General features: G+C 41.3%; 1 protein-coding gene across 6 annotated transcripts in view; it reads right to left on the bottom strand.

Moving 5' to 3' along the window:
* The window catches only part of GRM7 (glutamate metabotropic receptor 7), a 342,865-nt gene that overhangs the window by 226,207 nt on the left and 102,806 nt on the right, over positions 1-13,852 (bottom strand). For all 6 annotated transcript variants that reach the window (XM_068907113.1, XM_009681119.2, XM_068907111.1 and 3 more), the window contains exon 2: positions 4,002-4,218. In XM_068907113.1, coding sequence (XP_068763214.1) covers positions 4,002-4,218 — 217 coding nt within the window. The remainder of the gene's footprint in view (positions 1-4,001; positions 4,219-13,852) is intronic.

Below are 13,852 nucleotides of genomic sequence, written 5' to 3' on the forward strand. Positions count from 1 at the left end.
CCATGCAGCAGCACACAGTTGTGCAGCCACCCCAAAACTATTGTACCCTTTTCATCATCAAAGCACGGGAAAATCATATCACAACAGCCCCCCAGACGTCACCTAAAAGAGAGCAGAGCTCACCCTGATGCTAGGGACATGCCGTTTCACTGGAAGGGTCCCAGGGCCGTAACTGTCTCTGGAAAATGCTGCCTGAAAGCTTGGCTCTTGCACCATCAGATGACTAGACAACAGGATGTCGTTGTACTTCACAGGCTTTGGGAAAGCTAGGGAGCCTGCTGCCAGGTGCCAGATCTCCTCAAAACTGCACCTAGGCTTTATCTGCGTAACACACAAAGAACAAAATGCTGCTGTGCTGAATCAGAGTAGCACCGAAGTTCGCACTGTATGAGTGTCCAGACAAGACAGGCTGCTTCTGAGCAAGAACACTTCCGCACTCTCCCGGAACGCGTCTGAATTTTGTAGAAGTGACCTGCGTCACCCCACACGCAAAGCTGTTCGAGGAGGGCATTCTTGTGGTTTTGTGCTCTGTTTTTCATGAAGTACGCCGAATTATATGTTGACTAAAACGAAGAACTCCTACCATTAACTTAATTTTAAAGAAAGTCTGTAAAACGATACAGTATTATTCAGCTAGAATTTGTCCTTGGCATGCGAACACATTTCTTGTATCATTTTGCAACAGTGGATATTTGCAAATAAAGGTAATTTAAAATTATAATGAATACTGGCATTTTGTCACTTCCTGTGGTATTAAATCCAAAAGCATTTTCTTTAATATCACATAAATATGCATTTAAACGAACAGACAAATTTATGCAAATAGAGATTCCTTCTGTAATATCAACATAATGAAACAATTCCAGATTCTCCTTCCTAAAGCCCTTTGCTTTGAAATACAGCCTTCCTCCTTTTTCACTTCTTGGATTATGCTGACAAATGAGGCACTGTCAGTTACTCCCTGGCAGTTTGGGAGCAAGCTGACACACACTACCTTGCAGATCATGCAGACAATTTGCAAAAGCACCGTATATGCTGTGGGACTGGTTTTGTAACAACAGAGAAAACAGAAACCTCTGGTGGCTGCTTCAAATAAGTGTCTGACCCATTTCACTCCTTTCATTTCAGGCTGATACGCACTTCTTAATTTGGCTAGTGAATTATGTAATTCAGTAAGTGAATTATGGTTTGAGTTACACCATTTATATTCAACATGATGCCAGGACAGCTACAGGCTGGTAGATCCATGAATTCCATTTGCAGAATACAAAAGAGCTTATTTCTTATAAAATGATGATTTGTCCATGATTCTGCGTAACATGCCAGGATATATTGTACATTTATAGAGATGGGCTTGGATGAAGGACATCTTCCAATTATTTTTCCTCACTAGCAAAAGAATCAATTTCAAACATTTCAATTTACAAACCTTAATGATTCTGGACTGTAAATTAGCTTGTCATGGATTTATATCTGCATTCTCAGGTTAGAGATCTTTTGTCCAAACTTGACATCCGTAAATCCATGGGCCCCGATGGGATGCACCCACAAGTGCTGAGGGAGCTGGCGGATGTTATCGCTAGGCCACTCTCCATCATCTTGGAAAGGTCCTGGAGATCAGGAGAGGTGCCTGAGGACTGGAAGAAAGCCAATGTCACACCAGTCTTCAAAAAGGGCAAGGAGGAGGAGCCAGGAAACTACAGGCCTGTCAGCCTCACCTCCATCCCCGGAAAGGTGATGGAACAGCTCCTCCTGGAGGTCATCACTAAGCATCTGGAGGACAAGAAGGTCATCAGGAGTCGTCAGCATGGATTCACCAAAGGGAAATCATGCTTGACCAATCTGATAGCCTTCTATGACGGAATGACTGGCTGGGTAGATGAGGGCAGAGCAGTGGACGTTGTCTACCTGGACTTCAGCAAGGCTTTGGACACTGTCTCCCATCACATCCCTCCTAGGCAAGCTCAGGAAGTGTGGGCTAGACGAGTGGACGGTGAGGTGGCTTGAGAACTGGCTGGATGGCCGAGCTCAGAGGGTTGTGGTGAATGGCGCAGAGTCAAGTTGGAGGCCTGTGGCTAGTGGTGTCCCCCAGGGCTCAGTCCTGGGTCCAGTCTTGTTCAATATATTCATCAATGACCTGGAGGAAGGGACAGAGTGCACCCTCAGCAAGTTTGCTGATGATACTAAACTGGGGGGAGAGGCTAACACACCAGAAGACTGTGCTGCCATTCAGAGGGACCTGGACAGGCTGGAGAGGTGGGCGGAGAGGAACCTCATGAAGTTCAACAAAGGCAAGTGCAAGGTCCTGCACCTAGGCAGGAATAATCCCAGGCACCAGGACAGGTTGGGGGTTGACCTGCTGGAAAGTAGCTCTGCCGAGAAGGACCTGGGAGTGCTGGTGGACAACAAGTTAAACATGAGGCAGCAGTGTGCCCTTGTGGCCAAGAAGGCCAAGGGTCTCCTGGGGTGCATTAGGCAGAGTGTTGCCAGCAGGTCGAGGGAGGTGATCCTGCCCCTCTCCTCAGCCCTGGGGAGGCCTCACCGGGAGTCCTGTGTCCAGTGCTGGGCTCCCCAGGACAAGAGAGACATGGCACTCCTGGAGAGAGTCCAGCGGAGGGCTACCAAGAGGATTAGAGGGCTGGAGCACCTCTCCTAGGAAGAAAGACTGCAAGAGCTGGGCCTGTTCAGCCTGGAGAAGAGAAGATTGAGAGGGGATCTCATCAACGTGTACAAGTATCTGAAGGGGGAGTGTCAAGAGGATGAGGCCAGCCTCTTCTCCGTGGTGCCCAGCAACAGGACAAGAGGCAATGGGCAGAAACTGAAACACAGGCAGTTCCATCTGAACCTGAGGAAAAACTTCTTCACTGTGAGGGTGACAGAGCATTGGAACAGGTTGCCCAGAGAGGTGGTGGAGTCTCCTTCCCTGGATATATTCAAAACCCGTCTGGATGTGATCCTGGGCAATATGCTCTAGGTGACCCTGCTTGAGCAGAGAGGTTGGACTAGATGATCTCCAGGTCCCATCCAACCTATACGATTCTGTGATTCTGTGATTCACTAAGTGCCATCTAAAGTACTCCTACGTTCCAGTGTCTCCAGGAAAACGCAGAACTACTTTTCCCTGAAGAGTAAGTTAGCAGTGTATGAATATGAGTATAGAGAGGGGACCCTTATGCAGTACTGACAAAGTAGCCACACCGTTAGGGCAAGCCTGCTCTGTTTTCTACCATAACAGGTAAACAAATTGTAAAACGAGGGATTTCTGTCAACAAACTTCTGATGGTACAACACATAAGCCTGACTCCATGCAAGATATTGCATTTCCATGTGCTCTTGGAACCTTACTAACAGACAAGCAACATTGTCCAGCACTGAAAATATTAATTTTTAATGTTGGGCCTTCTTGGGATACTGCTAAATAGAACATTTAAGTAAAGAGAAAAACGTGAATCACCTAGCACCAAACGGCTGATATGCCTCGCACTGTACTGCCAAGTATTTCTTTGTGACTGAAGTTGCTTGCCTCATTATTATCTCTGAGCCTTCAAGGAAGAGAGTATGAAGTTTCTCAACTGAACTGGCCACCAGAAATGCTAAAGAAAACCAATACAAAACCAGGCAGCAATTTGAAAGGTGAACAGCAATAGCATGACACAAGTCAATGTCTAATAACAAGGAGTCTTCAAAGAATTTCTAGCTGCGGAGAAATAAAAGCTCTATTTTAAAATCTGACGTCTACTCATGTCAACGTAATATAATGCTGCTCAGTGGAATGCCAGGAGCTTGATAAGACTCAATATTTTCTATTTTCTCCAGAAATGATTGAAAACCACTAAGATTTCAAACTCTCTAAAACTCCATAAGCAGTTTAGGCATGAGTATCTAGGAGCCATTACAAAGGAATTGCAAGTAATTATAATCAAATATACATTCTAGAAAAATAACGTAACAGTTAGTACAAGATAACAGCATTTTCTAGAGGAAGGGTGGGAGTTGCCTACCTGCCTCTCTGGAAATTTGCATGAAGGATTCGACTCCTTTTTCTCCATAATTCCCTTCAGATGCCAAAGTGGATACATAATTCCATCCCAGAGCTTTTACAATGTCCACCATTGCTTGCGCTTGGAAGGAATCTGGAGGAACCACACGCGAGAAGAAATCATAGCGCCTGTCATCACTCAACTCTGGTGCAGTTGAGGCATAACTGATTTGTGGGATCTGCAGAAAAAAATAATTTCTGATAAACATACATATTCATACACTCTTGTACCTGCAGCAGTTAGCTAAAGCAGTTAGCTTTAGCTGAATCTCAGTTTGTTTTCCTTGTACCCATCTGTGGTTCTCTATCACATTCCTGTACAACATACAAGTCAAAGAAACAATCTTTTCATTAATTTCAAGTGGAAATTTATTAAAAAAAAAAAAGTCATTAGTCAATTTAAAACAACTTTACATAGGTACACTCATAATATTTCCTTTCAGGCAATCTTAATCAAATATGGCACATACGAACCACTTTTTCTTGCTATGTCCTTTTCATTGGTATTCTGGTTTTACTAGCATCAGATCATCTGGGATACTAAATTCAACAGTTTGAATCTACATTGTCCTTGCTGGTGCCACAAAGAGCTTCCATCAGTTTCTGGAGGAAGAGGAAGGTCTTAAGCGTTAAATTGTAACTCCAGATTTAAACCAAAGGATGTTCATTTTTGATTCTTTTTGATGAAGACCAGTAATGAAGACTGCTAAGCACGGAAATCTCTGTCCTTAGAACAAATACAACCTGGTCACTTGCAGTATTAGTCAGCTCTGCCCTAAACCGCTATCTGTCCATGACAAACCAGCTACTGCTTTTTCTTCTCACTACAGACTGTGATGGAGATTGACGTTAGAATAGGAGTTAACATGATGTTATGGAATGGAAAGGTTAGAATATTGTTTAGGGTTCTTTTCTCCTTGATAACAAAGGCCCCCAAGCAGCTATCAGCTGACAGTACTTTAATCCCAAAATACATCATGCAATTCCTTGGACAATGGTCTGGCACTGTTCCTTATTTTAAGGAGCCTTCCATAATTCTCACTGGAGATGCCAAGGAGGATGAAAAAGGATTTGTAATATCCGCAAGCATGATAACGTATTTTAAATGATTTTAGATTGTGGAAAGGTCAGTATTTCATGCCTCGGTACAGGCATCTACAATATTCTCATATTCTGTCTCTACATAGCATTCCTACAAGTATTTATTAGCTCTTCCTGCCTTCTCAGAAGCATCAACATCATATCCCCCCCCCCCCCCCCCCCAGGCTCAACACTGCAAAGGGCTCAGCGCCTTCAACCCCACAGAGGTCAGTAGCACATGAGAGCAAACACAGCATTTCCAGAGAATACATATTGTCTACATTAACACGTCCTACAGCAGAACAAAAGTGGATCTGTAAAGCAAAAATGAAGCTGAAGACCCAGCAGATAAGTGAACCTATCTAAACCCTACAAAATTACTAAACACTCCTAAAATTGCTAAGAAATGTTTCTGTCTTTAGAAGTAGTATCTACTGTTCTTTTATAAACCACAAGAAGGTACATGACTGACTTAAGGTCTGTTTATCTTCATTCAACATGGCCTAGAACCAAACATGGTGTATGGCCCTTGCTCAAAACCCTCCCCGCACCAGCAGGATCCCTGTGCGTCATGACTTTGCTGAATCAGGTCCCTGGCATAGTATCACTCTTAGCTGCTATGAATTATTAAACCTAAATAAATGCTTAACTTTTAGCTGGTTTTAAGGCTGTCATTATATATGTTAGAGAATTGAATCCATCATCACTTGGAACAGTCTTTCCTTCAGATGTGTTGTATCACTCGTTTGGCAGGTCCGTCCCATGTTTTAAAAGACTAATGTCAGAAGGACATGGCTAATCGTGCAGAAAGCTGGGATGTTGTAGGCTTTTAATGTAAGAAAGCAGTCATCTACAAAGCGTTGCCAGATTTATTTTAGATCTGTGGTTTGTAGACAGCGTGCTGTCAGCAAGACTTTTCAATGTTAGAGGCACAGAAAATTTAAATAGTTAAAATTCAGGCCGACAGGAAGAACGCATCATGATGTTTACCACTAATACATGGTGGCCTTCAAAAACAACTGAAATTCCTAATTTGTCTGTGCCTACAATCACTGTTTAATAAATGATTGGTGACAATTGCAGGATAGCTCTTTTCTCATTTGTAAAATGCAGTTAAAAGAGCTCGCTCAGTTGCATATCAGCTTAATTTGTCTATTCATTTGATGGCATTATATCAAGTGGAATGGTTAACCAGGCTCATGTTATGGCTCCTGTTTACCCATTATTAGTTAGCCAAGCATCCAGTATACAGCATACAGCCCCACATATTGAGCCATACTGAGATAGCAGCATGCTGGGTTTTTTTAATTATAAATAGAAGAAGGGATGAAATATGCATTTTATCTGCAGAAAAATGTTTGCATTGCAATGTGCCAACAACTGCTTTTTTAAGCAAAAATCAAAGGGACCATATTCTGCACTTTTACAAAAAGCAAAGTATCTACAGAATTTGCTCCAGTGCTTACATTAGGTCAGGAGACTTTTTGGTTTTTAAGCCTTTCTTCTCTGTCCATGAAACACTTACAGCTGTTGCAATCACTTGCAATATTAAAAGCATCCATGGCTTTTTTACTAATACTTCTTTCAGATTATCTAAGAGCAACGTAAAGTGTTATGTATGAAGAGTAGCATTTTAGTAAGATTTTATTTGGATACCAGGAGAAAAGTAATTAAATGGACACAATATTTACTGCAGCCATTACAGTTTAACTTTGTCCAATATGTCAGAGCATCTTATGGATACCTATGAAAGACGTGTTCCTTTCCCGTGCTTCTTCCTCCACACCCAGGCAGCATCCCAGAAGTACAAACTGAACATCTGTTCGCATCAACTAAAACAATACAGCATTTCTTCTTCCACTCATTTTTAAACACTCAGATCTATTCCCTTTGGATGTGGACAAGCCTCCCACAGACTCAAATGGAAACCATTCTCCCGTACTTTACACCATATGTTCCTCTTGGTTATTGTTTTGTTTTTACAGAGTGACTTTAGTTTGAAAAACAGAACATCACGTTAACTCCTAATCAGACTAACATCTGAGAGACAACACACATCGCTGCGAGGTACTGATGTCTGCTCACCAGTTATGCTGACAAACATGAACCTTCAGCTCCTGCAAATTTTAAAGTCCCCTTGAAAATAAAAAAAAAAAAAAAAGAGGGTCTCACCATGCAAGGGTGGGCAGGGGAGATGGGTTAAACCCGTCCCCTTGGTTTACCTCTCTTGAGCATGCGCTGGTGCATCCCAAGCCAGGCACTCTTTGCCCTCCAGCTGCTGCCCTCCCAGCTCACTTGCAAGGGCCACACACACAAACATCACCACTCCTGTGGGGCCAAGGATGCAGCGCTGGACGCACGCAGAACAGACTGCAGTTTCACAGTGGCAGATAAGGCTTTAGTAAAGCCATCCACATGAAACTGCACTTAAATAGCTGAACTTTTAATAACCAGCTCTTCTCCACTCTCTTGAATTAGTACTTTGGGTGGCTTTAGGCACATTCGAGCTACAAACTAAAAAAGGTATATATCCCAATCTGGGAATGTAATGACATGGAACTAGCTATATGCACGAAGAGGTGTAGTCTCAATACCAGACCCTATAATTTGATCTTTAAGTTCACCTCCATACTGTGGAATATCAAGAATGTAAAGACCTGCATTTGCAATAATAGTAGTTTTTCTTTGCACAGAAAGAGCTTCATCCTGATCACAGTTTATAAAACCTGCATTTAGCATTCAAAAAAAAATGCTAACCTGTCAATCCTAGAACCAAAGTCTCCTGTTTACGTACAGAGAGAAGATGAATCAGCCAAAAGCAGAACAAGCTGCAGTACAATGCCACTGTTAGCGACGTCTGGGCAGTAAAGACAGCCTTAAACATAGTCCTGCTCCTAGTGTGCCCCCTCAGAGTGCTCCCAGCAGTACCAGTTGCTGCCAGTTTTCTTTCCATTTTTGTTTTGGAAACTGCTGACACAGTTCAGGTAATCAACAAAAGCCATCAGCCAGCAATGGCTAAGCTGCCCTCTGCTCTGAACAGCTTTGGAAATCTCACCCATTTCCACCAAGTCACAAAATAAATAGGTGGCACCTCAAAAAAAAAAAAAAAAAAAAAAAAGGTTCACACTTCCCTTTCTCCATTTTTACAGGTTTTAAGCTCATCATTCTTCTTCTTTTAAGCCACACACATTCTCTTTTTCTCTTTTTGATCCTGCAGGGAACCCACCCGAGACATCACATCCTGCTGCCATGGGCATAGCCGAGGTGTCAACAAATTCAGCAAGCCTTACAGAGAGGCTGAAGGGTACATCAGCTCAAAAGGGGAGGGAGTGCAAGCTTAAATCTATTTGCTATGAATCAGATGGCCAACTTCAAGGATCCTCGCTGAGGACTCCTCAAAGCAGGGATGAAATGCCTCAGTCTTGGAAAATAAACAGACTCCCTTTAATTTTTCTTTTCTGTTTTTTTGGTTTGCTACATAATATATTTAGAAACAGGATTTAAAGTCCCTCTCAGTTTTAGCCCCATGATTTCATGAGTGAATACCACACTAATAACAATTTTCAATTTTCCAGAAAGAAAAGGTAAATCAGAGCTAATTTGGAACAGATTCTTTTTATGGAGAAAGCATCATCATAGCACCGAGTATATATATTTTTAATTAATCAGCCAAATATTTTCTCTCTCTTCTAAGTTTTTTTTTTTCTTTCATGTTGATAAAATCTGATACTTCCTATTTGATCATCTCACGTTCAAAACTTTAGTTTAAAGAAGCAAGCATTCTGTTCCATCACATTTCTATTTTCTACTCTGAGACACGTTTGAAACATCAAAAGCTTCAGGGAATTACATTCCACTTTCCAAATGGCTCTAAGATTTTGGCAGAAGAGTTGTGATCCATAAAGCAGAGGGGAAGAAAAATCCCTCTGGCCCTTACACAACAATCCGGGGAGTAAGAACAGCCCATGGCTCTCCTCCACATGCTCTACTGCGCCAGCAGCCAGTGCCTGTCCGACAAGCGCTCCCGTCTTCTGGGGTCCAGAGAAGACACAGGCAGACAGCTACGTGAGCCTCTAGCACCACAACAGGACGTGACTGCGTGTGTAGTTTTCTGAGGGACGCTCTGGTTTCAGCAAATGGCTAAGCAGATGCTTAATGCAAGAGGCGGATTTTTTGGAAGGCAGTCTTCTTGTTTACAAGATCATGGCAAACATCACATTCAAGAGCTTTACATGTTGTTTGCCTAGGTGATGTTCTGATTACACTAAGAGTGAATGATTAATGGGAATATTGCATTTGTCAGAGATTAATTAATGTTAATTTACTTTTAACATTGAACATTATTCTTCATTTATTTCATTTTCTTCTGTTAATGGAGAGCTCTCTCTGGATCCCTTCATTACACTTGCTTGACTTGCCTGAAACCTAGGTTTGCTTTGCAAGCAGGTGCACTAAAAGGCAGAAGAGAGAATCTATTAAGGAAAACATGTTTCTGGTGGTATGTTAAGTCACATTAAACATCTCCCAACATCAGGTCTGGAACTAGAAATTTCAGAGTAAAAAGCACCTGAAAGACTAACTTGATAAGTTTTGTAGGGGGCTGCTCTAGGGGAAAATCTGTACATTATCCACCTTTCTCCCCATACATGTCCCTGTTGAATATACCAAGAATCGATCAACCTTTTAGTACAGCAGACACCCATCTGAACAGATGCCTCACCTGCGCTTTGCTTCCGTTATCTACCAGGACAACTACAGCTACTGCCTGTACAGACAGTCTATCTGCTATTTTAAAGCACCTTATTCCAATTCAGACTTCCTTTGTATTGTCTCCTTCTGCCTTACCCTGCTCCTCTCAGCGCTCAGCAGACCCACCTCCTCAAGCAAAACAACAGGAATAGCTGCACATCTGCCCGGGAAACAGGGCAGAGCTCCAGCGTGGGCAGGGATGGCAGCTTGCTCCAAGGCTGCAGCAGCTCCCAGGAGCATTGGGCTCCCTGTCCCAAACCCTCGCACCTGCATCCTACTTAGTCCCCAGTACTGCCTACAACTGCACTTACCTTGCAAAGAACCTTGCAAATCAGTGGAACCGCATAAATAATTATTACCACTGTGCTACTTTAAATGTGATGCAGTTATGCTATCTTCTCCTCAGTAACCTATTAAAGGATTAATAAAATGGTGCACCTGAACCCACTCACCAAAGGACAGTTGTCAGAAAACTTCAGAAAAGGCAATTTCCCTAAGGATCATGTGCAATTAAGATAATGCATGAGTACACCTGTTGAGATATTAATGAGCTCCCACCAGGGTAACATTAAGTTCACAGTTTGCTGCAGTTTTACTTTCAACTTCCTATTAAGTTTTATTAATACGATTTTCTGACAATAGAAGAAAAAATACCCTCTTTTGATAAAGTCTCTTGAACTCATCTCGCTTGGCAGTGCAGTGTCAGTCTACACAAATTGCAAAATCCTGCCAATAACTTAACTTTACAAAAATAAGATGCCTGAAGACTTTTCACTTGGCTGCAAAAACTCTTCGGTGTGAACTGATGGATGACTAACAATCCTGAATCTGTTTAGGTCTCAGATTTTATTCATGTAGAAATTTCTCACGTCAAGATTTAATCAACAGCTAGTACAACTACTCTTTGTTCTCCATTTACATTTCAAATTGCATAACAAACAGCTTCAATGTCCCGTGAACTGCATATAATATATAATTGTTTTTATTGCCTTGAATTCAAATTATTTGAAGGTTCTAACTAGCTGTTTTCTCTGGGCAAAACTCCTCCACGTTTTCTTCGTTTTCACTTTGTTCTTAACAGGAAGAAAAATTCATGAGAGATGCAAAAGAAGATCGGATTATGACTCAAGGCTCGCACAGAGACGAGGAACAAACCTTTCCGCTGATTTCCATCGGGTCTGAATGTAGATTTTCACCCCCTCCGATGTGTAAGTACGCGCCATGCGCATTTGCTGGGCACTGTCCTCTCATCAGACTCACAACAAGAGTGGAACGCAACAACTGTGCACGCGTCGCTGCCAGGGCTCGCACCTCACCCAGGCACTTGGACGTCCTGCCAGGCAACCCTCACCCCAGCACAGCCACCTAATTTACATGGGGGTGCAAGAAAAATAGCACCATTGGCTTGTTCGCTTCTTCACCAGCCTTTCAAAAAACTAAACACTGCTGAATTGGTAGCTCTTGGGTATATTTTCAGAAGCTGCCAATCTAGCAACTTGTGTCCTACTCCAGGGATTCTGTCCTGAAAGGTGTACATGAAAACAAATATTGCAATTCTTACTCTAGGGCTCTTAGAAGACTAGGGAGTAATGTTCCTTACAGTCTTAGATAATGATGAGAACAAATCCTACTAAAGTGCTTTGATAATGCCACCCTATTATGTTCTATTATGAAATTTTAGAAGTACTACATTTCCAGCTGATTTTTACACTCAAGAATCAAATGCTGACAATTAGAAAATGAGGCAAAATAATTAACCAAAAAGTTTTCATGCAATTCAATTTTCAAAGCAGTAAAAATACAGATCGGTACAGCTCCACCATACTGTATAAGCTGTTTAAGTATGGCAAACTGTGTTGTATTCAAAAGTTACACCGCAAGAGCAAATACTTCCAAGCAGTGAACAAAAGTAGCACATTTAAAGAAGTGTATTTGTAGAACAGAAAAAATTTCAAAAACATTAATCTATTTACAGTTCACCTCAGTTTCTCTCATTCTGTTTACCAATTACTAAAGCTACTGGTGTTCAAACAAGGTCCTATTTGCTCACATCACCGCCTCTCTTATTTTATCCCACAGTGAATTCCTAATGATGTATTAGAGATCAACACAATCACCTACAAGGGAATTGGATAGGTATTTCATAAGTTATAGAAATATAAATAAAAACCAGAAGAAATACAATGGGAAGGTGAGCCTGGTGGAGGAGAACATTTAATAAAACAGAAATATCAAGATAACAAAAGAAACACTTAAGAAAAAAAGCCCAATAAATGATTAACATACATGGATTATGTCTATATAGAAGTTGGACCATTCCACCTATCTCACCATTCTACGTGACGTTAATAGATGAGTGCGCCTTCCCTGAACTCGATCTTATAGACCAAAATGACTATTAACATGTCAATCAAACTGTAAATCCCATTTTCCAAAGCATTTTAAGAGAGAGAGGTTCAGAAGTGTTCAGCATCTTCACCTAGAGAACATAACTCAGAGCTCCCAAACCTCATTTAAGCTTTTTTTTTTTTTTTTTGGTTTTTTCGGTTGTAGGGGTTTCTAAGTGGGATGGCAGAATTCTCTGTCTCTGGAGCGCTACAGGTGTACTTGACACATCATCAAGGACAGGTCACTGCTGTATGGACCTCTTAGCATCAGATAATTCAACAGCGACACAGTGATAGGAGAATAAAGTAGTGTCAGGAGGGGTAGCAGACTGACTCACAAAGCACATGGAGAAGTAAAGGGAGAAGGCCATTTCTTTTATCCATAATTTCATTTCACTGAATTGTCTTGCTTTGCAGTATATTCTTCATTTTCTATACATAATGAACAAGCACTAGAAGATCCATGCAGACTGTTGAGTGGAAATTAAGAAGGGAAGGCTAGGCCGATTAAAGGACTTACTGTAATTGAAAGGTGCAGTAATAGATCTTAACAGAGCTGTTATGAGACAGTGATGCACCACCGATCTGATATCCTGACAATTAACTATCCTGAAATAATGTCATAACCTAATGTATCTCGGTATTTCAAAAGCAATGATTCTGGCTAACGAGACCTTTGCCGAAACTCCTTGATTCCCAACATTATAATGGATGCACTCCACTACTGAAACAAACACCTCCACCTCTACTTTGTTTTTTCTCAAATGCAAACTGTAAGTGCCACTGGCCTTCTAATCCAATGAAATTGTTTTTAAATTCAATTGAAACCTGAAAAGATTGCATGAAGGAGCCCATTTCCAGGCACATAAATCAAGCCACATCCCTAGCATAATTGTCATGGCACCAAAATTGACAGATATCCCCAATAATGGCAAGCTGGGAATATTTTCAATATCTTTAAGGTCTCTCCTGCTCCCTTTTCAGGAAGGAGAAAGTACTCTTACTATGAATTATTCTAGAAAAAATAATTGTAGCAATTAAGGAGACAACAATTACAGTAATTACTACTGTCCACACAGCTCATGGGAGCCTTTTATCAACTCAGACAGAAGCAGAAAAAAAAAACCCACATAGCGAAATGACAGTTGTTCATAAACAGGGATACTTCATGTTCATGAACTGTTCCTAGAAGTAGGTCTACCTGAGACAACTATAAGCTTATGACATAGGCTTTTGTGTCTGTAAAATAAAGTGACCAAACCCGCAGCTTTTAAGCACCAAGAGACCCTTGGATGTATTACTTGAAAGCAGAATCAACAACGTTAATGAAAATTAGTATTAGCACAAAAGTATCGTCTCTCTTATTAAGGCTGTAAATAAAACTGTGCTTCTAATAAATAAGGACACACACCTGTCCTAAGAAGCTTACTCGCTTTGGACTGAGAATTTTCAATTTAAACATTCACCCTTAACGTTTTCTGTTGTCTGGTCTGCACATTAGACAACACAGGCACATCAAGACAGATAACCATGTTTTACTAAATATACTGCAAGTGCCTAAGATCTACAAATTCTTGTACTGTGAATCAATTTATAA

Source organism: Struthio camelus, chromosome 14 (assembly GCF_040807025.1).
Source record: "Struthio camelus isolate bStrCam1 chromosome 14, bStrCam1.hap1, whole genome shotgun sequence".
NCBI classification, from domain to species: domain Eukaryota; kingdom Metazoa; phylum Chordata; class Aves; order Struthioniformes; family Struthionidae; genus Struthio; species Struthio camelus.